At 37.2% G+C, this 22,520-nt stretch overlaps 2 protein-coding genes across 2 annotated transcripts in view; one reads left to right on the forward strand and one right to left on the reverse strand.

The window, feature by feature from the left end:
• The window catches only part of LOC112572775 (ELKS/Rab6-interacting/CAST family member 1-like), a 38,393-nt gene extending 25,821 nt beyond the window's left edge, over nucleotides 1-12,572 (reverse strand). The window contains exons 1-6 of the mRNA XM_025252645.1: nucleotides 11,168-12,572; nucleotides 4,985-5,224; nucleotides 4,518-4,664; nucleotides 1,159-1,254; nucleotides 675-821; nucleotides 259-426 (exon numbers count right to left, since the gene is read on the reverse strand). Of these exons, the coding sequence (XP_025108430.1) occupies nucleotides 259-426; nucleotides 675-821; nucleotides 1,159-1,254; nucleotides 4,518-4,664; nucleotides 4,985-5,224; nucleotides 11,168-12,205 (1,836 nt within the window). The 5' untranslated portion in view covers nucleotides 12,206-12,572. The remainder of the gene's footprint in view (nucleotides 1-258; nucleotides 427-674; nucleotides 822-1,158; nucleotides 1,255-4,517; nucleotides 4,665-4,984; nucleotides 5,225-11,167) is intronic.
• Nucleotides 12,573-12,596: 24 nt separating this feature from the next.
• LOC112572777 (DNA repair protein RAD52 homolog) lies at nucleotides 12,597-21,796 on the forward strand. Its single transcript, XM_025252649.1, has 11 exons — nucleotides 12,597-12,904; nucleotides 14,346-14,447; nucleotides 15,477-15,570; nucleotides 15,974-16,041; nucleotides 16,512-16,630; nucleotides 17,027-17,102; nucleotides 17,509-18,011; nucleotides 18,254-18,363; nucleotides 20,049-20,258; nucleotides 21,317-21,394; nucleotides 21,652-21,796. The coding sequence occupies exons 1-11, from the start codon at nucleotides 12,872-12,874 to the stop codon at nucleotides 21,702-21,704; spliced, it is 1,446 nt and encodes a 481-aa protein (XP_025108434.1). The 5' UTR covers nucleotides 12,597-12,871; the 3' UTR covers nucleotides 21,705-21,796.
• The last annotated feature ends 724 nt before the right edge of the window (nucleotides 21,797-22,520 follow it).

Here is a 22,520-nt window from a genome sequence, read left to right on the forward strand (position 1 = left end):
ATGTTTTCTCTTACTGGTATCTTCAGTGTAGGACTTGGATTTTTAAAATTAAGTTTGGATGGACTGCTTAACAAACAAAAGGATTTTAGAAAACCTGAAATGTAAGTGCAATAAAGCAAAGATTCTTTCGGAAAAAAGTTTGTGTACTGCAGATGAGATACACAATCACATATCAAGTGCTGAGGCATTTCATACACAAACTATTCCAAAAAAAAAAAAAAAAGAAGAGAAAGGAACTACTACACACTGCTGACTCACATCTGCTTGGAGCATCGCAATCTGCTTGTCTTTGGCGCTCAGCTGCTCTTTCAGAACTGTGACATGGTGCAAAGTCTCTTGATGCTGACGATGCACTGTCTCCTCCTGCAGCCGCAAACTCGCAAGCTCCCGCTCACGCTGTCCTAGTTTTTCTCTCAGGTTCTGAATCTACATTATAATTTATTTAAAAATTAACAGTAGTTGAAACTTTGTAAAATAGTATAAATAGATATACTTTTTCACAATCATAAATAATTGTACAAATTTCACTTGCAGTTTTTGAAATAAAATTGGTGTGTGTGTGGGGGGAACCCAGCAAATCAAATTATCTTTCACCTCAAAGGTGCAATAAAATATAACATCAATTTGTGAATGTCTCAGAAATTTATGCTACCATTCCTATTTCTCATAATTACCTCTGCTCGTAGTTGCTTGTCCCTTCCTATAGAACTATCCTTTGAGGCAGAGTCATGCCTATCGTCTAAGCTCAGATCTTCCTTTGACTTCAGCAGTTTCTCTTCTAGAGTCTGCACTTCATGTTGTAATCCTGCTATTTGCAAATCCTACATCAAGAAAATGTACATTCCTGCAGGTTAGAGCCAAACACTGACATACTGCAAAACAGTAAAATGCTTACATTTATTGGAATCTTTTCATTAGTTTGTAATATAAATTATATGATTAGCTGCAGATTAGAAACCAGCTAAAGAACCAGTTAATGAAATTATGTGTGCATATAACTAGTGTTTATAACAGGCTGCTATTTAGTTTCTTACCAAACTTTTGACTGAACCTTGAAAATATTTCCACAATGAGGTACAAAGGCTAAATGACAAAACAATTTTAAGAAACAATTATTGATTGTAGCCTTAGACACCAATATTCATCAACAGCACTTGCCTTGGCCTCAAGCATGGCAGTGATTGTATGACTGCTGATAGCAGACTGTGGTATATCCAAAGATGTGCTCATATTTTCTCTCAGATATTCTGATTCCTTAAAATATGAAAAATTTTAAAATAAATATTTTACTCTTTATACTCCACTTAAATAAGGCAAAAAAAATTATTTCTCATAAAGGACTATCCAGTTCATACATTTTTGTGCACTATTATTTACAATACAACAGGTGAATCTTGGAATAAGTATAAAAATGACTGCAGTCATATCTATAATATACACAGTAAGTGAAATAAGTGGTTGGATGATGTAGCTATCACTTTGTTGCTAGCTATACGTAGTGAGTTGTTTATCAAGAGAATGTAAAAAGAAATTGACAAGAAAATTGAAACACAACTGTAATGATGATAATGTATCACAAGCATTATCATGTTATGCAAATTAGAGTGCTTTGTGCAATGACATCACAAAAACCTGACATCACATTGACTGCACCTTCATCTTTTGAGACAGATGTTTGTGATTAAGCTGAAATTTGCAACAATCACACAGCAACCACAAAATTTTATAGAAGGTTTATATAAAATTTGTAGCTTTAAAAAATAAATTCTTCTTTCATTCAGTTTTCAAAAGAATTATGGACAAGCACAAACATAATTTATGGAGTATGAAATTGCTTCTATCAGCTGTTATGTTCATTCTAAAATCAAAACATTAACTTTAAACCTTATTCCATGTTCAAGATTTACAGTACAACAGATATATATATATACACAGACATAAAAAGTGAGAGATGACATTTTTTCCCTGTTGCATAATGAGGATGTGATAACTAATAATGTCCCTAAAAATGTGGTGAGCTATTCCAACTTTGCTTATTCTTTATAATTTGTCCTTTACAGATGCTACTATTACCTGCAACACATAGCAACATGATCAGTTGAAAAAGAAAATTAATTAGTAAAAAAGAAAATTATGTAATAAGAAGCAGGAAGGTCAAAGTCCGAACCATCAGATAGCACATCAATCTATTTCATCAAAAGGCCTGTAAGAGGGGGGAAAGTGGCAACAAAGTGAAATTACAACTCTGTGCCAAAAGAACCTCTTATAATTTAGCACCTTCTCTTTTCTGCCTAATCATGATGACAAAAGGCAGATTAGTTTAAAAAGTGCCACAAAGACATTTACAATACACCACAGTCAAAACCGATTTAAAGCCCCTAGAAAGACTAGATTAAAAGATTTCTTGCATGCAGTTTACTCCTTTATTCACTGAGTAACTCAGCCATTTTAGAGGAAGTGTTTTTTTCCTTCTATTTGAGCACTACACATATTCAAGCAAATTGAGAATATGCCAATACCTTGTGGGGGTAGGGTTTTGGAAAAAAAGTCAAAATGTTATTGTCTGTAATGGACATTTGATTCTTAAGACATTCTCAATCATCCTTGACAGTGCAGTTAGTCTGGAACATCCCAATGTTGTTCGGTTGATGAAAAAAATATTGTGTTCAAGCATCTACAACTACAAACCTACAACGGAGCCAATTATAATTTCTCTCAAAATCTCAAAGAGCATTTGCATAAAATCTTACATTCAGCATGGAATTTTCTCTTTGAATTCTTGTTGTAAATCTAAGTCAAAGAGGGTAAGACGATAAAACTGAGATCAGCAGTCATGAAGTTTGCCATGAAGTATGTACTGTACTTGAAAACAAATATCCCTACACCATCAGCAACATGCAAAATACTTAAAAATATTTCACAAGAGGCACAGAATTCAAGTTCTACTGAGTTTTGAAGTCATCTTTTATTGCTTTTTGTAATGTAAATCTTTGTTGTAATAGACACCTAATGACCTGTCTCCAACACAGAATTTGGCTACCTTATTTTACTACTTTCAAACAGGAAAAGTACACAGTCATGTGGTAACTTTAAATGGGGCATTAACACTGCCCACAGTTAAAGTTTAGACTAAAAATGACCACACCTCCAACACCAGAGTACTCTTTAGTAATTATAAAGGCCCTGTGTATAGGCTTGGGCATTTATGTAAGTTAGACAAGCACCCAGAGCAAGCCAAGCATGAAAAGCATCCTGTTGATGAGGGGAGGGGGAGAGGGGGAAACTGCCACAATTTGAGGTGTGAATGTTGTCTAGGGCAGAGACCTGGCGCAATAGTTGCGACTGGTGGGGGGGGGGACATCCGAGGTTTGTCAAACCTGACCAGCAGGACTTAACCCCATAGCACAGTGATCAAAGATTTTTCTCCCTCCTACCACCTGTAGGTGGGACTTGGGCAGGTCACTTGTCAGTGGAGTGCGATCTCCCTCATTGTTCATTTTGGCTAGTTGATGACTGGTTGAAGGATATGGGTTTTATGTTCATCCAGTGACATCTCTGGTTGTATGTCATGTGTGTGAATTTATTAAGTTTAAGTAAAGGAACAAGAACTTTCTGGACACTTCTTAGTTTGTTTGCACTTACAACAGAGTATTTGGTTGACAGTCAACACATCTACAGCTATCTTTCAATGCCAAGGGACTTTTCTTTGGGACTAAGATATGATCCAGGAGGGCAAAGACTCAGGAGAAAGCCAGATGTTTGGATTAGAGAACCTTGATGCAAGGAGCTAGTCAATGAATTAGAAACACCAAGGACTATGAGACCAAAACTTCAATGCCAAAGCTGACATGAGAAGTTGCGGTTCTCAAAAGAGAAAAAAAAAAAAATCAGTGTTCTTGCCAGTGCTCCGAGGCACAAGAGTTGGGAGGATTATGATGCATCAGGGTGCTGTTTGTTCAGTGGTTGTATTGTTTATCATGGTGTGTACCACCGTGTGTTGTAAAGCGGTGTAATCAGGAGAACAAGCAGTTGTTGAATTAGCATCATCTCTGGACTGGAACTGCGCTCATTTCCAGGTCCCCCCCTCCCACACCACCACCACCACCACCACCATCACCTACACCATCACAAAAAGTCTCAGAACAGACTGAGATTCTTTTCTTATTTAATCTTGCCTTTTTTTTCAGAATGTGTATTCTAGCATTCACAATATCCTACTCATATGTTATAAGTCGGTTGACACTGGGAGTGCATCACACAAGACTGGTTCACTCATATCAATACTGGAACTATGTTTAAAAAAGGGAGTAATCACCATCAGTATTAGGTTCAAGCTGCCATACATATGTAATTGCAAGTACAAGTACACTTTTAGACATCTATGTATATATGCTTCCAACTCCTAACTGGCAGACGAATATCGGTCCCTGTATTATCACTAATGATAACCTCTACAATATCATGATTACCACAGACAATCTTGATTACAATCAACAATAACACAGAACCCTTTTGACCTTAGCAAGCTTGAGGATCTCAGCTTCCTTGAGGTCAACAGCAGCCTCCAGCTGTCGGATCTTGGATCCATCTATGATGGTCTGAGCACGGAGGGACTCCAACTCTTGTCTTTCAACATCCAGCTGCCCAACAGCCATGCCTTTACCCTGAGAAGCACACAAAAGCAAGGTATTAAGAACATCATTGTTTACAGTTTTACTAGACATAATCTAAAAGATATCCTCTTGTATCTGACTTTTACTTTCTTTACAGTCGGCTATAAATTACTTCATACAGAGTAATTCATTAATAATTAATTAAATATAAGCATACCTATGTTGAACCAGCCCACCTATTTGTTTATCAGAAAATAGAAAAAGCATCATAAATATGTAACAACAAAGACCAACTAAAGATAAAAAAATGACCCAATTTTCATTGTAAATAAAACTTATTTATCAGCAGGAATAACAATGCATTTTCCTACCTGCAACATATCTAACAGCGTCTTAATGCTTGCATCACGAGCAGCAAGCGTCTGCTTTTGTGTCTCTATACGAATTTCCAGTTCATCAACAGTACGGCGCAGAATGTGAAGCTCCTTGCATTGGCTGTCTTTCTCTCGTTTTACAGTTTCCAGTTCCGCAACAGTTGCTGCAGCAATTATCTCCACTCCTTCACCTGTTCCCATCTTGGACTGCAGCTCATGGATCAATTCACGGTGTCTCTGTTAAAATAAAAAATAAAAAAATGAAGGCAGGGAAAAATTCGCCCCACATGACATTTAACTTAATATCTCACTCCAAAAAAGATGAATGTAATAGCTAGGGCATGTGTGGAGAATGAAACCAGAGGCACAACCCAAAATGATCCTTCCCTGGATAGCTGATGGCAATGAGAAAATCTTGAAAACTGTATGAAGGAACTGCGAGACTGCACCTTGATTAAGGGTCAAGTAATTACAAGTGCCTGCAGAAGTAGAGAACCAGGTCCCCTCTGCTTATCATTAGAAAAGTACTCCCAAGAAGATTGAATACAAGCTTACAAAGATCAGTCAGCAATGGACGACATCTGAAATGGAAGAGCTGGGGTATAAATCCAGTACCCTGATGGACACAGGCAGATAATAGCCATTCCAACAGGCTTTCAATGCACAGACTACAAAGTCAATTGAAGCCCTGATCTGTGCAGTGGCCAGTGTCAACAGCTAAGCAAGCATAGATTTACAAGTGGTGTCCCTAACAGATGCCCTGTCTGTCCTAAAAGATCCTCAAAATAATCAACTACCTAAGCTGACAACAGCACTGATAAATACCAATTACCTAAACACAGTACTGCAGGGGATACCCTCACACTGTGGTGTTGAAAGCAACGAGCAAGCTGACAGAACCGCAAAATTAGGAGCCGAAGCCAGGTAGGATGAAACTGAAAACAAAGACTAGCAGAGATGAAGACCATCATCAAGGCTTTGTATAGATCACCAAGATACCAGACAGCTACCATTACCTGTCGAGATTAGACAAGGTGATAATTTTCCACCCCAGGAAAGAGCACAAAAGAATGAAGCATCACAGGAACTGAGGTTGAGGCCACTACTCCTCTACACCAAGTTTTACAATGTGATTGGACCTGTTGATCCTTTTTATCTCAAAAGCTTGCCTCTGAGTGTGACCAAAAATAAGCAAATGAGAATAAATCAGCAGTCTTTTAGTGTGTAAGAGAAAAAGACAACAATTAGACAAAACAGAAAGAGAAAGAAAAAAAAAAGAAAAAGAAAGAAGCAGAAAAAGAAAGGAGCTCATGATCTGGAAAATATATAAATAGATTATCATAGCCAACAGATCTAATACAAATGACATGTCCACTGAAAATAGGTTGCTGTCTTTTTATGCTCCATTAAAAAGTGATGGCCCGAAATTGGGAAAGCAATGGTGCTTAGGGGCAGGCAGAAGAGGTACCTGGCTAAGGCCCTACACTTTTGATTAATATGGTAACTAGGCTCCAAATTAATGATGTATTGCATGCTTTATCTTTTAAGCATAAAGAGAGTCATATCTCCCATTAATCCTTTCCCTGTAACTTTTGAGGAAGACAGTGGTGTCATTGGGCCCATGTGGGCTAAGAACGGGCTTGGTGTTCAGTAAGGGCAGAATGATGAATGTTTGTTTCAGGTTTTCTTCTCTTCCGTAAATTTTTTAAAAACAAATATCAGCAATCTGACTGGGCATCTGAATAACTAGAAAGCAAACTCCAGTTTTATTTGCCAGACTACCATAAATTCACACTGAGATTTAAGATAGTAAGAAAATATGTTCATGCATGCCAGCTCTTCCTTTCTCATACAGCAAGCACTGTGGTCATTAATGGGTCATTAAAGATCCTTCTGCATCTTAATTAGCATCCTGTTTGATAAACTTTGTATACCAGAAAGCTGTTCATGCTTCAGATGCACTTGAAGGAGAGGTTAGTTTCCAGCTCTTAGCTGAACTTTTATAACAACAGCCATGTACTAATCTCAGTTCAGCATCGAGTTACACCTGATGTCTATCATTTGTATGTATAATAATAAATAGCACATTTGTATAGTGTCTTTCTCCAGCATCAGTCAGACTCAAGGCGAATACAATATAAACACACAGACATAAGAATAATAATAGTAGCAAAACAATGAGTTCATAATGTTTTCTAGGTGAATGCCTTCAACATAGATGGTCACTACAGCTTAGTTATACATGTACTACCAATTGCAGCTGTTATTTGTCACTGTAGTATGTGGAATAGTAGTGGTGGAGGTGGTGGCACCAATAAACTAAATTATAAACATGACAAAGTTATTGTATTATATATGCTGTATAATGGTAAAGATCCCACTATCACGTGGGCTAACAGGCAGTGAACTGTAAGTGGTTCACCAGTCTAGGACATGGTATGTGGAAGGCAGAACCCAATCACTCTTTTCCTTTTACTCTTCCTGATAAAGCAGGTTTTCATTCCTTCTGGGTGATAAGGAGAGTTTTTCTGTCACAGCCCTTTAATCCAGAAATCTTCTGCTCTGAATCTGACTGCAATGTAACTGCATACCATGCTACAGCAACTCTACTAATAATAAAGTTTTACATGCAAAATGAACTACAGAATATTAGGGAACATAGAGTTGAAGGATTGAGGATACGATCGGAAGCAAAATGGATTTTCGAAGGAGAAAAAAATTCTAAATACTTTTGTAATTTAGAGAAAAGACATTTTGTAAGTAAATTAATGAAGACAATAGAGAAAGAAAATGGGGAAATCCTATAGCCTCAGTTGCTGACACGGCGTAAAACACCAATTCCCCCCCCACCCCCTCTACATGAAAGCTTGGCACAGATCCACCTAAAGTGGTGAATGCAGCTATACTTCTGAAACAAATATAAGCCTACAACTTTTTTGTCATGACAGTTCCTCTCTCACCTCCCAACAAATCCCCATTTTTGAAAGTGATGCTAGTGACAATTTCCACAAGCAAGCAAGTGTAAAATTTAATCTTGTTTCAGGTTTTCCAATTCAGTAGTTTTTGCTCGAAAGCCTGTAGATGTATAGGGGGCCGGTATCAGCCATTAGAGTCAAACATCTGACTGACTTGAAAAAGAAACTGAAGTTTTAGACATAAATCTAACAAAGTCTTTGTTTGTAAAACTACAAACAGGTTTCACTTTGTATACTTAATCTTGCTATTACACCTGAGATGGTAACGAAACATGACACCCACATGACAAGCAAGTGGGAGGGAAGAGAAAAATTTTGTTAAACGAGGAAATAACACTACTGTTGAATATCACCACCAAAGGTAATCTGAAAGCTTCAAATATAGAAAAAAAAATTCTTTTCCTTTTTTCTGAAGACTGATTTACATGCATGCATGTTGATGCATACATGCTCTTGCATACAAAAACATCTCTTTTTAAATTCACCTTACGAGGGCACAAAGGTGTCACTTTATACATGTAATATAACAAGTCACAAAAATTAATCAAATTTATTTTGTGTACGCTGAGCATGCTAGTTGCACTCTGCTTGTTGGCCTTTTCCTCATTTTGGGAGTTGAAGTTTGGGTTAAATCAATACCTGGAACTGTCAAGGTCAGGACTCTGTCCCACTGAAACTAGAATCTTCTATCTGAGCGAAAATGCATAGAAGATATGCTGGCGACATCATTTTACTGCAAATTCTTCACCAGTATCTACCTCCCTTTTCTATGCATACAGGCCTGACGAGAGGGGGGGACAGGGGGGTGTGGTGTACCCGGGCCCGTGGCTGTCAAGGGGGCCCGGCCTTGGTCAGTGGATTTTTTTTCTTCTTCTCCTTTTCTTTTTCTTTTAAAGAAAGGTCTAAGGACAGAACACCCAAGCATTACACATGCAGAAGTTGAGTTTGAGTGTAGATATTGAGATTCGAATTGTAAACAAACATTATATACTGGGAAAATAATTTACGATTACAAGTACAAGGGGCCCGGAGAGGTCGTCTGTCCCGGGGCCCGGGCTGGCTCTCGGCGGCCCTGTATGCATACACACAGCATAGTGCAACACCGAGTTTCACAGCCTAGTGGCCACAGGGGCAGTGAAAAATGATTCACACCTTGGGCACAGCCTATGAAAGTTAAGGACCAATCTCTTCTTCTAGCTTTACCTTCTGATGATAAATCTAGTACCAAAACACACATTAGCACCACTACCTGCCCTGTACAAGCTGGCTGCAACATTAGTAATTAGGACATGGAGCTGTGGATGACTACAGACATGAAAATAAAATACTTGATGAGTCTTAAGAAAATTGATATATATATAGAGGAATTGCCAAATAATTATATTTTGATGTGATAATTATTTGGTGCATGAAGGCACTAATTTTTAATTATTTCTAGATAAACAAGAAATACAATGGTCACGATTATGGTGATTTGGAAATTGTCAGTCTGAAATGCCCTCCTGGAAGTTTTGTCCCCAGGCAAGACCAGAAATAGTTATCTTTTTTCCAAGTATATGGTATTTGAATTAGCACTTTATAGAGACAAACGTTTTGGGCCACAACATGTAAGAGCTTGCAGTTGTGGTTTATGGTGTCTCCCCTCATCATGTTGTAACTTCCTGTGAATGCTTGGCAATTTGAATAACCAATGCAAATGTTCGTCTGGCAGACTACAGGAGCCAGCTAATAGATCTCCTTATTTTCCCACCATTTTTTCACACCACTATCCATATATCCAGACCAAGAATTCTGCAGGACTAGAAAAATTCAAGACCCAGGACTGAATAGGATCAATAAGGTTATTGGCTGTCCTAAGGCTGACATGTGGTGGGTGATTCACTCTGCACTTCAAAGCTCCACATCACAATCCACAATTCAGTCCAATCTGGCAGCCAGTGTTTGTTCTGTTGATTATTATTAACATTAATTTCCTGCACACTCAGTCTCATGCAAGAAATACAGTACCATGGCAAAATACACTAATGCCTGTGCTTAATTTCACAGTCAATGTTTGTATTGCAAAGCCTTCTTTTTTTTACATAACTATTTGGAATTTATACTTATCTTTACATTTTGCATACAAAGGGAGTGATTATAGAACAAAAAAGAGTAGGAAGTAAAGCCAACAAACACTAAACAGATTACCAAAGAGTATTTCCTTATTCCCAAGCTGTGTGAAGAAATGATGGCTGGTGCACAAATAATAAGAACTGGGAATATGCTGACATCACAATGGTCATTGACTACACATACAGGCATCTATAAACTCAGAAAATGCAAATAAGTGATTGATTGTATATAGTGGGGATGTATTATTCAGCTCCATCAATGTGCTTAAATGATCACTGTTCCAGTCTAAAACTAAGGTTAGCAAGATTTTACAGGCGTTGCATGCACACATAAACTGCAAGAATACACTCTTCACCTAAATGATGCATAAGGCTAGAAAGATCACATTTTCCTTCATGTTCTCTAATAAAGAACACAAATGAGAAATTAAAAGGTTTGACAATGTATGCATGCCACTGTATAAGCTGGCCAAGTTGGACATGGCTTCTTTTTTTTTTTTACTTAACTCTCTGAGCACAATGTAAAAGCATAAGTATTACAAAGACTGGCTAATAACCAACAAAACCCATGTTTAGCCACCAGTAAATGATTTGGGATAAGAAACAGAATAGAACGATAGGTTGCAATGAGAAACAGAACAGAAAGTATACTTCTTGTTTATACATATGCTTGATATTACCCAGTCTAGTTAATTTGGTCAATTAAATTAAAGTATTGGTAATTTTATGTGACCTCTATGTTTTCAGTTAAAATTTTGCTAGAAGCATATGTGCTCAGTACTTCATAGTTTTATCAAAAAGTCTTGTGTCTTATTATTTATTGTCTCCTTCCCCTCCACCACACCAATCTCTCCCTCATACATCAGTGCTCACTGGCTCCCTTAACACCTTAGTTTAACAATATTTTTCAGTGTAATGGTAAATGTTGATATTTTAAGGCTTGATTTGCATAACTGCATTATTTGGAATTTCTTTCTATAATAGCTCAGTCATATGGGGGAGGTGCACTTAGGTAGGCCTTTAACTTCTAGCAGCATAAGGATGCACTGAAAAGTAAAAGCTAAAAGGTTATATTAAATGTAACAGTGACTTACCTTCAACTCTGCTTGAGTTACTTTCAGCTGCTCATTAAACATATTACACTTTGCAGTCTCCTCTTTCCTCATTGATCGCTCTTTTTTAAGTTCTGGACTCCAGAATGTTTTAATACTGTTCATGCTTGAACTCAGTTTGTCTCGTGTAATCTCTACCTCCTTCTGTAGTTTAGCACATTCTTGATGCAGCTCTGTCACTTGCACTTGAAGCTCGAAAATGAAATTATTTCTGTAATCTTGAGGTGATGGACTTGATGTGAGGTATGATGAAACAGGATAGTCGCCACCACGGTCAGAGGATCGTGATCGTGCAACTGAACTGTGATCTCGCTCAAGTGACCTTGCCCCCATATGTGGATACTCACGATCTAGGGAACGGTCACGGCTGTATGTTTTTGCACTTCTATCCCTTTGGCTATCCATGGCAATGGACAGCTGCATGCGATCTAAATGTCGATCTAAGGATCTGTCACCTGAATAAATATGGTCACGTTCCAAACGATCAAGTGATCGGTCACGCAAGGCAGTGGTAGATAAACTGCTGGCACTACTTGCACGTCCATGATGTCCATGTCCTATGTGACTTCTGGCATGGTGAGTGGGACTAATGACTGGGTTTTTGGATGATATCTGGCTAGTCAGCTGGCGAGGAATAGATAGACTTTCCAAGTAAGTGCGCTGTCCACCACCATATGTAGCATTAAATGACTGAAGATGCTCCATGGGAAGGTTAAGAGGGCTTGTCATACTTGACCGACCACTGTCTTCTAAACCACTGACAGCACCATCAGATGCTATGCGACCTCTCCGCTCCAGAGAACTGGACTTGCTGCCATTACCACTGCCACCAGAGAGCGAAGATCGGGAGCCATGACGCGAGAATGATCCGCTCTGGCTATGGTGTTCTGGGCTGGTTCCTGGAATGGGTCCTCCTCCATTCAACTTGCTGATCCCAGACTCCCCAGTGTCCGTCTCCATTTTGTGCCGGCTCGACGACCGACTTTTGCTAAACATTTTTTTCAGTTTGAATTCAGGCATAAGACCTACTAATAAACAAGAAACATACCTAAGAAATCTTTACATTCGAATAATTATCTTACTGTCACAAAGATGTCATCCTAAAAAAAAATGGGGGTCTCCTTGGCAAATGTCAATCGTCCATTCTTAGCACTAGCAGACACACTTCCAGCATGCGCAGCACCATCTTTGGTGTAGTCTACACTGATCACTTCACCATTTTCCTTCATTATAAATTCTTCGTCATTTTGTACTCACGAAACAAACACTGAGGTCAATTCTCTCAATGCCGAAAACTTCCCACTCTTAAAGTCTTGCTGCTAGCATTTTAGTAATCCACTGCCACCGACTACAGCCGCCCTCCCTTCAAGCAGACATTAGCATCCTCGCTGCGACATCTATTTCCGGTTTGTCCCCGAGTTCTTCCGGCAGCCATAGACTAGTGACGCCATTCATAACTGCGACAATAATGTGCTCAAGACAGAAAAGGAAAAAACGAAGCTAAGTCTTCTAGGTGAACATCTAGTCTGCTCATTGAACAACAGATTGTTTATTTTATCTCTGCGCTACAGACCTGCTGAACGGATCGGTTTCACTGTAGATGTGCCGCTTAACTCTTTTGCCGAATGACCTGCATTCGCGCGAGTTTTGAAAACTTTCATTAAAGGTGACCGAGATACAGTTAAAATGACAGAAAAGTGTGTTACAGTTTTTGGCCAGGTATGCCATAACTCATTCTGGTACAAGTTTACTTTAGGATAGTCCATGATGCCTGCGACATTTGTTACAAACTGGGAAGAGGAGCTAGAATTAGGATTGGGTTCGGGTTAAGGCTATAGGGTTGTTTTTATTCCCGATTACCTATGGTATATTTTGTGGCGTCCGTAACAACATGCATCATTACCTACAGTTCCTCCAAACATTTTGTTAGTTCCAGTAGTATTATAAGTGCTGAACCCTAAAGTCGTAAAAAGAGAACATCTAGCCTTAGTTGCTAGTACCGTGAAAAACACTAACAGACAATAATTATTCATTTCTTCTACCCGCTCTTTTAAGATCCTACCAAAAATATTGGTCACAAAAACTAGTTAGGCTTTTATTGTGAGATGGGTTGATGTTTTCAGTGCACTAATTACCTCTGTTTTGTCAGTTTAATAACTTCAACTTTTTACTATAAGCCACGCTTTTTCCCCCAGCTTGTGGCTTAATTGTTTGCGGATTTTTCAGATTTCAGTTAATTTTTCAATGGGTGGAAATGTCAAAGTGTTAAATGTTCACATTTTCAACTAAAGACACATGCAATTGAAGCATTCAGATCAGCTGCCAAAACAAGATGAAATTATTATGATGCAGCTTTCAAGTTCTATATAATTATTTGTGGCTTATAAACCAGTGGAGTTTAATGAAAAAAAAAGTAGAGATTTGAAAAAATATTTAGTGTGTGCAGCTTATATACAGGTACATTAAATAAACTGAAATTTATGGTAATTCATGTTAAATATAAGGATGAGATTGCAGACAGTAGTACAATTCTTTGAGAAGAAGTCAAAAAAACAAAATTATGAAGACCGGCATTAACAAATGTTACAAATATCAGCATAAAATCTCTTAACATCCATTTCAAATGTCTGCTGATATCCAGCACATCCTGACCCAGACTACACTTAAAAAAGTCATTTCAGTTTTTTTCCTGGTTATATTAATGCATGGATAGATGCTTTTCCAAAAACCGTATTTCAGAATGAACAAGTGAAAGCATTTTCGATGCAAGGATTCCTGAAAGGGTTTCAAAGTTTTTTAGTTCAGTAATTTTTTAACATCTTTGTGATGGCAATATGGGGTTTGCATAATCTGCTTTTCCATGTGACAGTCATCCTTTATGCTACCTTTTATCAACTGGATCAGTATAATCTTTAATAGTATAATTGGATGTTTTTAACGTTTAACACAATTTGTTTTGAACTAGGTGGAAAACATTGTTAAGATTGCTTAACTTTGCCAGCTTTGTCTAGTTCAAAATTACCTTTGTAGGATCAATATAGAGCAGAATTCCTCTGTTTAGACTGTTTGTAGATTATTAGGATGTTAGAAATGTACATTTTTTTTCAAAAGCTGTATAATAAAGAACACCTTGAACAAACTTTGAGCATTATATTCACAGGAAGGGTTCAGCATTGAAGAGCATGAAGCCGTGCAGCAAGTGTTGCGTCAACGGCTGGGCCCAGAATTTATCAGTCAACGAACTGGTGCTGCTGGAGTGAAGGTATATTTATCAGTCTTCTAATGCATGACGTTTGCACAACGGCTTCAGTGCAAAAACTGGCTTTCATTATGATTTTGCCACTTTTTCTTTGCTTGGTTTTGTTTGGTTGTTCTTTTTTGTTCTTGCTGTTTCCACTCTAACCTAAATCATAATGATTTATCTATGATTACAACATCAAAAGCGACTTTGTGTCACATGAATGTAAGATTGAAGGCTCAGATCTTCAGCTGAGAAGATTAAGAAGAGGAATGTGGGACAGACTTGCCCCCCCCCCCTTTTTTTCAGTTGTTTACCTATTTTTAGTGTCATTTAGCAAGTTGTCTGATGCTGGCCATAAGACATATGATTCCACCCTGAAAGATAACAGCAGATGTTGGCATGGAAATTGATAGGGGCTTCGGTGTAGCCTCTCAAGTTCTGTCATACATTTTTTTTTTCTGTTATCTTTTATGTGGAATTTTGGCCTTTAGCTGTACATAAATACATTTTCCTTGTTTAAAAATAAATTTATGATGTTAAAAAGTGTATATTTGACTGAAAATTGAATGTTTGTTAGCCACATTTACTGTTGCACATGTATATAGCAGAAATGAATGTCAGTGACCTTGCACTAAGCACTTTACCTCCTAGAGATTTTTGAATAGAAATTCAGGGAAGGTGATAGGGTAGACAACTATCCACCCATAAACGTCTGAGACCAAATCAACTTGTGCAAGGTTACATTTGTTAAGGGCTGTTAACAGACACCAGTTAAGTGCATTATGAAGCAGTTTTGAATAGATTGACAACTGAAGAATAAGTTATATGAGACACAACATTGATGCTTGATCAAGTGATTTGCTGACTCTGCAACACTATGGGTTTGTTGGGTTTTTTTTGTGTTATTACCATTTATATAATTTTTCAGAATGTATTTAAAACAAAACAAAACCTTATGTTCATTTTACATAGTTTTATCTTTTTGTCTATTGCATTTCTTTAAAGAAATTCCTTAGTTTTCCCCAGTTTTATGTTTGATTGCTGTTTCAGCTAGCATATATTGAGGGCTGGCGTCTCATCAGTTTGGCCAATGAAACATTTGGTTTCAATGGATGGTCACACTCAGTGACACAGCAAACAGTTGGTGAGCAGTATTGGTAACATATAGCATCTGCTTACAAGACAAATAAATCCAAACTGTTTGTTGTTTCCTTAGATGCCAGAGATGGATAGCAAATGCAACTTATTTGAAGGTTATCCTATTATTCTAAACCCTGTGCAGGCATGCATTGCCATAAATTGTGACTGATGGAGAACACATCATACAGCATACTTGAAGTATCAAAATTGAACAACCCATTAGAGGTAAAGCCAAACCTACTTTAATTGAAGATCTGGTAAATTTAGTCAGGGTACCACCAATATGGTTTAGTTGCAGATATATTACATGATTTTATTTACTTTATAATTTTTGCATAGTTCTCAACTAATAAAGCAATATCTTCAGATCTTGATTTTTGATTTGTTGGAATATTGTTTATCCTCAGATTTTGTGGACCACATCAATGGTAAATACTATGTGGGAGTCAGTGCACTAGTTAAAGTACAACTGAAGGTGAGAACACAATACAAAGGTGTATTGAAGTATAATTATATTTATCATCCATCTTATATATTGTAGCATTTTGACACTTTTTGTCATTGTGTCTTTTTTCTAAACAGCTGTTTTTTCTAAATAGTATTAATTTACTGTCCATTAGAACATATGTTGCAATAAAAATTTTAATTTCGCATTAGAGCAGTCTATGAAAAAACATTACAACACATTGCATTCACCCACACAAACATGTTCACATGTCACTCTACGACTGAAACAGCCCCTTTTTTTTGCCACAATATGTACCCCCCAAACACAGAATTGTACATGTTTATCTAATCTTTTGACATGCTTTTTTTTAAATTGAGCTACAGAAAATGTAAATCAACAAAGATATAATTGTGACCAGTTATATCAGTTTTCTTTAAATTATATGTGCTACAATTGGGTTGGAATGTGCTGTCATCACTCTTGTGAATTGATTGAAGGATGGAGTTTATCATGAAGATGTTGGCTATGGGGTCAGTGAAGGGATGAAATCCAAGGCTTTGTCACTAGAGAAGGCTCGGAAAGAGGCTGTCACTGATGGACTTAAGAGAGCTCTTAAGTAAGATATCTGTCCATCATTCTGTTTTTAACTTCCTTTTCAAATCTACTGAAAAAGAAAATTCATGCACATAGGAATATATCAATCAGCTTTACTTCCTTACCTGCTTTACGCAAAGAGTTTCAACATTTCAAAAAGTGCTTTTTTTAACATTGTAGTAATAGTAGTAAATAGAAAATTTTTTATGTCAACAGTAGTTGTAGTACATATATGATAGAGTGCATGTAGATGAGGCAGATAAAGAGACAAGAAAATCATGCAGATGTAGGTACATTGATGGATGCATTTATATGCATGTTTTTATTTTGTGTGTGTGTGTAGGGGTTATAGGGAGAGAGGAACATGATGAGCAAGATATTGTCATCTGCATTGACAGATTATGTACAATATTTACAGGTGTTTTGGAAACAGTCTTGGAAACTGCCTAGGGGACAAGGACTATCTGAAATGCATCAGTCAAGCTCCCAAACCAGTAAGTTTTTATGCGTTATGATGATGATGATAATATAATTGTATTATTTATTAAAATAAACAAACATTGCAATAAAAATGTTAATGAAACTTAATAAATGGGAAAGAAAACAAAATAAAAAAACATGCGCCTCAAAAAGTCTGCCTTGTCACATTTCATAACGGACACATCCAGCATAGCATTTTATTAAAACAAATTATTGAAAGCCTGTGATATTTTGGTTTAACAGTCGATTTACAAATAATATTTTAGTGGGGATTCATGTATATGTCCCTGAGGGACAGAGCATGTATGACATCTTTTGGGGATTTGTATGCTTTATCTTGCTGTAAACTATAGTCCTTTGGTTAAGAGCTATCTGCTGTGGGATGGCTATAGTAACATCTTTGTGTATGGTTTTGCTTAGCCACCAGAGGTGTACAGTGTGGCAGACATGAGGCGAACAATTCAAGAAGACAAGACAGAGCGTGCACGCAGATCTGTGAAGTCTAGAGCTTTGTTCAATTCACTTCAGTGCAACCCTTTTGTTTCTAGAACACTGCAGGTTGCCATGACAGCTCAGACAGACAGACCAGAACCTGGACAGATCCTGCTTGAGACAGCCAACAAAAATGACACAAATGTTTCTTCTGTGACAAAGGAAAATGAAAGGCCACTCAGTCCTCCCAACATTAAAACTAGAGTTATGGAAAGACCTTTAAACAATAGCTTAAGGGGAAAAAATGCTGACTCTGCCGATAATACTTCAAGCCCTGAAAACAGAGTGCCTGGTACAATGTGCCCACAACCTGCCGTGGCTATTTCAATAGATACTGATAGTTTGCTCAGTGCAGATCCACATAGGAAGAGTGTGCAAGACAAGCCAGGAAATGGGCATATACAAAGCACAGAACAACTGGTTGTTGAAAGGTGACGGCAAAACACTTTGAATAATTTTCATTTCTAATCACAAACCTATTTCCTACTTTCCTTTACTACCTGATGACATTAGTGACTCAACATTTGCATTTTTCATTTTCAAATAATCTAATGCCAGGAATGTAGATATTTAAATACATTTCTCATTATAGTATTTTCGTTCATCAGTGCAAGCACAGTATACACTTGTACCAGATACATTTGTCTTGAAAAGCACTACTCTTTTTTTTCAGCTTGGAACAGTGTGTGGAACAAGAACGCCAACAGCGGCTACTGCGCAAGCAGCTTCGCCAGCAAGAGTTTTTAGAACATACTAAGAATCATGGAGAGAAAATCCATCATGGTAAATAGTATTTTATTTTTAATATGTAACCTATGCTTACTTTTTCCTATCAAGGAGCACCACTTTGTGAGCATGTTTAATAAAATGGCCAGGAGATGCGTCTTAACACTACTTTATTACTTGCCTTAAAAATACTGGCAAAACATCAGACAAAAACCCTGTTCCCAAATTCAAATTCAACTTCCAACATCCACACACATTGGCATAAAGAGTAAAACCATACAAAAGTTCCTGACTGAAAATTATAACTGAACATGTGAGATTTTAAAGGTAAACGAATGGAGAGATGGAACTATAATGGAAAAATGAAATGACGACATGAACAGAACAGACTGCCCTTATCCAAGACTGCCATGTGGCTGCAATAACCCTCAATGACTTACACCTCAGCCCACAATCAGAAAAAGTTTGTTAAGCAGGAAAATACTTTCACCTCAAGGTGATTTCGCACTATGAGGGAAGAGGCAGGAGATGGAAATAACCTGAGATGGCCAGGCCTGAAAACAGGTGTCACAAACAAAAAGTGTCCTGAAGAGAGATCTTAACCTAGGCCCTAATGCAGGAGTGGTGACAAACACAAACAAGTGTTTGAAAATCCGTCGTCTCAAGGGTACAGGGTCTGTATGGGTCAGGAAAAATTTGAAAAGTCAGTATACTTTGAAAAATGATTCTCAGTCCATGGTAAAGTCAGTATTTGAAAAATTCATCAGAAGTCAGGGAAAAGCTAAAAATATATGCTGAGAATTGATTATGCTAAATGTTTGAAGTATATATATATTTAAAAAAAAAATTGAAAGTGCTTGTTTGCTTTTCTGTATGATCCAGAAATTGAATCATGGCTTCAGAATAACTTCCCCTGCCGATTTGACTGTTGTGTTTGCATGGGCATCATCATCCTCTTACAATGTTAACAAAGCAGACTTTCTTTTAATATGCTGTATCTTACAGATGAAAAGTATATAATTTTTTGGCCATGACTTCAAGAAGTGAAGAATGACAAAGCCAAATATAAAAGTGATATTTATGGCAAGGAATGGTAACATTTGAAAATGGGTATAGCCTTTCAAGGGAGACAGTCCCATTCGATAGTGACAATTGACTAAAGCGGATTTACCTTCATCCGATGAAAACTACCACAAAAAAACTCAGTTATCGGTCGTTTCTGTTAAAATAAATATAAAGAGTTGGTAAAATAAAATTTTCAATGCTCTTCTGTTAATAATAATAATGGGAACTTATAATGCACCATCATGAGCAAGATCACACTCTGCGCAGAGCTAAGGTGGTTGTGGGGTTTTTTTTTTTGTTTGTTTGTTTTTTGTTTTTTTTTTTTTGCTTTTCAGTCATGTTACTATTACATGATGTGGCATAGTTCTAGTGTATATATATATAAACCATTGGAGCAAGCCGCACAGTCGTACTAGCTAGATGCCAACAACCAGCATACAGCTTAAATGTTTTAAATATAATAGTAGATCTGCTGCCTGCTCTTAACCTATCTCTAGATCTCTAAGTTTTGTACCTGCAAAACAAACTGTTTGATTATAGATGTTTTAAATATTATATGAGCCTTTTTAGTTTTAGTTTTTAGTTGTAATAAAACTTAAATTGTTGTTGGATAGATTTGAGTGAATGCAGATAATATAACTTGCTATTTTAATTAATTTTTTGAATGTTTTCTGCAGGTCAAAGACAGAGCCCTCGTTTTCGCAAGTGTGTGAGTACAACTAGTTTGCCTCCACATTCTGTTGATATGACCTTACCAGGACTTCCCAAGGCCACCTCGACACCAGCATCAGAGTATAAAAAATGCCAGCAGTCAAGCACAGGGAAAAAATGCTTGGAGGTTGAAAATAGAAATGTTGACGGCTTTATAATTGGAGAAGATGAGTTTGGTGAGCAGTGGATGTGCATCTGTTATTAAATAAATAGTGCAAGGGAAACTAATGCTACAGGAAATTAGTTACAGGGCAGAGTCCAGTTAAATTCTCCCTGCTTGATTTGAGTGATATCTTTTTCCCTAACTGGCTAGAGGATGACCACTCTCATTACATCTTTTCCTGTAGATCTACGTTGAGCTGTGTGTCTGGTGTTTATCAGTGTATCTGTAATGCTGCTTACTATCTTCTGGATTGTATTTCTGTGCCTGCGTTTTTACATGGACCACTTTGTTGACTAGTGGCATATCTGCATCATCTTGCAATTGCCTTGCTGTGTGTCAGCACCATAGATTTAACTCTGATCTTTTTTCTGCAATTGCTTCATCTTTTTCATGACTGGTTTTAATTACTATGCCACATATAATTGTGTTAGCCAGAATTTAACAGCCATGTGTTTTGAAGTCTCAAGTCACTGTTGCTGTTGGAACGAGTTACCAGTTGGAGCATGAACTTCTTTCTCTTCTTTCTATAACTGGACTGCTTGCAGATGATTTTTTTTCAGTTCCAACTACTAAAACAAGGCAGGTGTATGTACAAAAGCTTTAGCCATGTTTTAACTTTACTAGAATGAGGCTGGTGTATACAAATCATCTTCTTTAGTCACATTCATTGTTTAGTCTCGCAAAGACTAACACCGGAGAAATTTGCAAGAGGCTAAGGGCTGGTCTCAGCAGACAGACAGCAGTCCACCTATACATGTCCGTGGTTGGAGTCTTGAGTTTGTCCACACTATGTCTGGTCAATACTTTCTGTCAGTTCCATGCGCCACATGAAACTCACCTTTTTCCACTCATACCAGTCCTTTTTTTTTATGCTTATCTGACTTGGCTTGCTTAATATGCAGTTATTCTGCTTTGTGTTTATGTCTGTGTTGTGTTTTTATTTGCTGACATTTCTTGATCTATGTGTTAAATGAATTTTATGCCTTTGTTATTTGCCCTTCTAAAGAGCATCGAGCCTTCTTTTTAATAGGGACATGCACATTATAAGATCCTCTTTATTATTCTTTGCAGATGATTTTATTTTGACGCAAGCCCAAAGTTCTAATGTGGGAGACAAAGCTGAAGATGGAACCAAGAAGAAACTGGATGGTAAATCTTCACTGCATTACTCCATTGCTTATTGTTTTTAATCCATAAAAAAGTGAACCACTTATGAGGCTAAATGTAGATGTGAACTCAAAAAAGATCTTTATAAAAAAAAAGACAATAAAGTTTAGGTAAAACAGATACAGTTTGTCCTCTTTCCATTTTCTAAAACATCTGTTTAAAAGTTTCCAAAATGCATAATTATTCAGCTTAGTTATAGAGTATTATAACCTCACACGGTTGTGTTCCTTTTGTTTCAGATGAAAGTAATCTAGATGTTGCTAAAAGAAGACGACTTGGAGATGTATCATAACCTATCAAACGTCAGTTTGGTATTAGATGAAATGCATGCTGAAATTTTTGAAATTGTAAATGCCATAATAAAGGGGAAGTACTTAAACTTTTTAAAAATGTTATGTTTACATTTTATCTCTTTTTTTCTTATGGGTGCACTATTGACAGAAGAACATTACAAGTTCAGTTTTTAATTGTTCTTACTTAGCTGTGGCTAATTTCAGTAGATATGACCCCAAATCAGAGATCTCACATTTTTAAAACAAAAACTTTTTAAAAAAATTCCAAAGGATGAACATGTTTGTTCCATTAAGGCTTCTGAAGCTAGTTATATAATACAAAGGCAGTTCAGTGCATCATGAGAATCCTCAGCTGATTTTTGTAGTGATATATTGGCCAGATACAGATAAAAGTAAAATGAAGGCCCATGCATGGGTTCACTAACAGCAGATGAGAATGCAGGGAGGTGCAATGGTTTGATGCCTGTATGGCACTGTGATCTTCCCTGAGTCAATCCAGCTGTTTTAGCAGGTACCTGGTTCCTGAGATTTTTGGGGAAGACAGCAAATGAGAGAAAATGTTGACCTTGGAAAAAAAGGTCCCTAACACCTCACAGGAATGGGGAGACAATTTTTAGGAAGGAGAAGTTACCAACTGTTAATGTAATCTGTTATGTTCAACCAGTATTGTTAGCACATGGCTTCACAAAAAGACATGAATATGGTAACAGGGCAGGTTAATGACCTGAAAAACCAGTGTGAGGTTGTGCCTTTATTTTTTGACAATCAGGAACAAAAGATATGAGCAGCTGGCAAAATAGTTACTTGTTTATCTT

This window comes from Pomacea canaliculata, linkage group LG9 (assembly GCF_003073045.1).
Source record: "Pomacea canaliculata isolate SZHN2017 linkage group LG9, ASM307304v1, whole genome shotgun sequence".
NCBI lineage: Eukaryota > Metazoa > Mollusca > Gastropoda > Architaenioglossa > Ampullariidae > Pomacea > Pomacea canaliculata.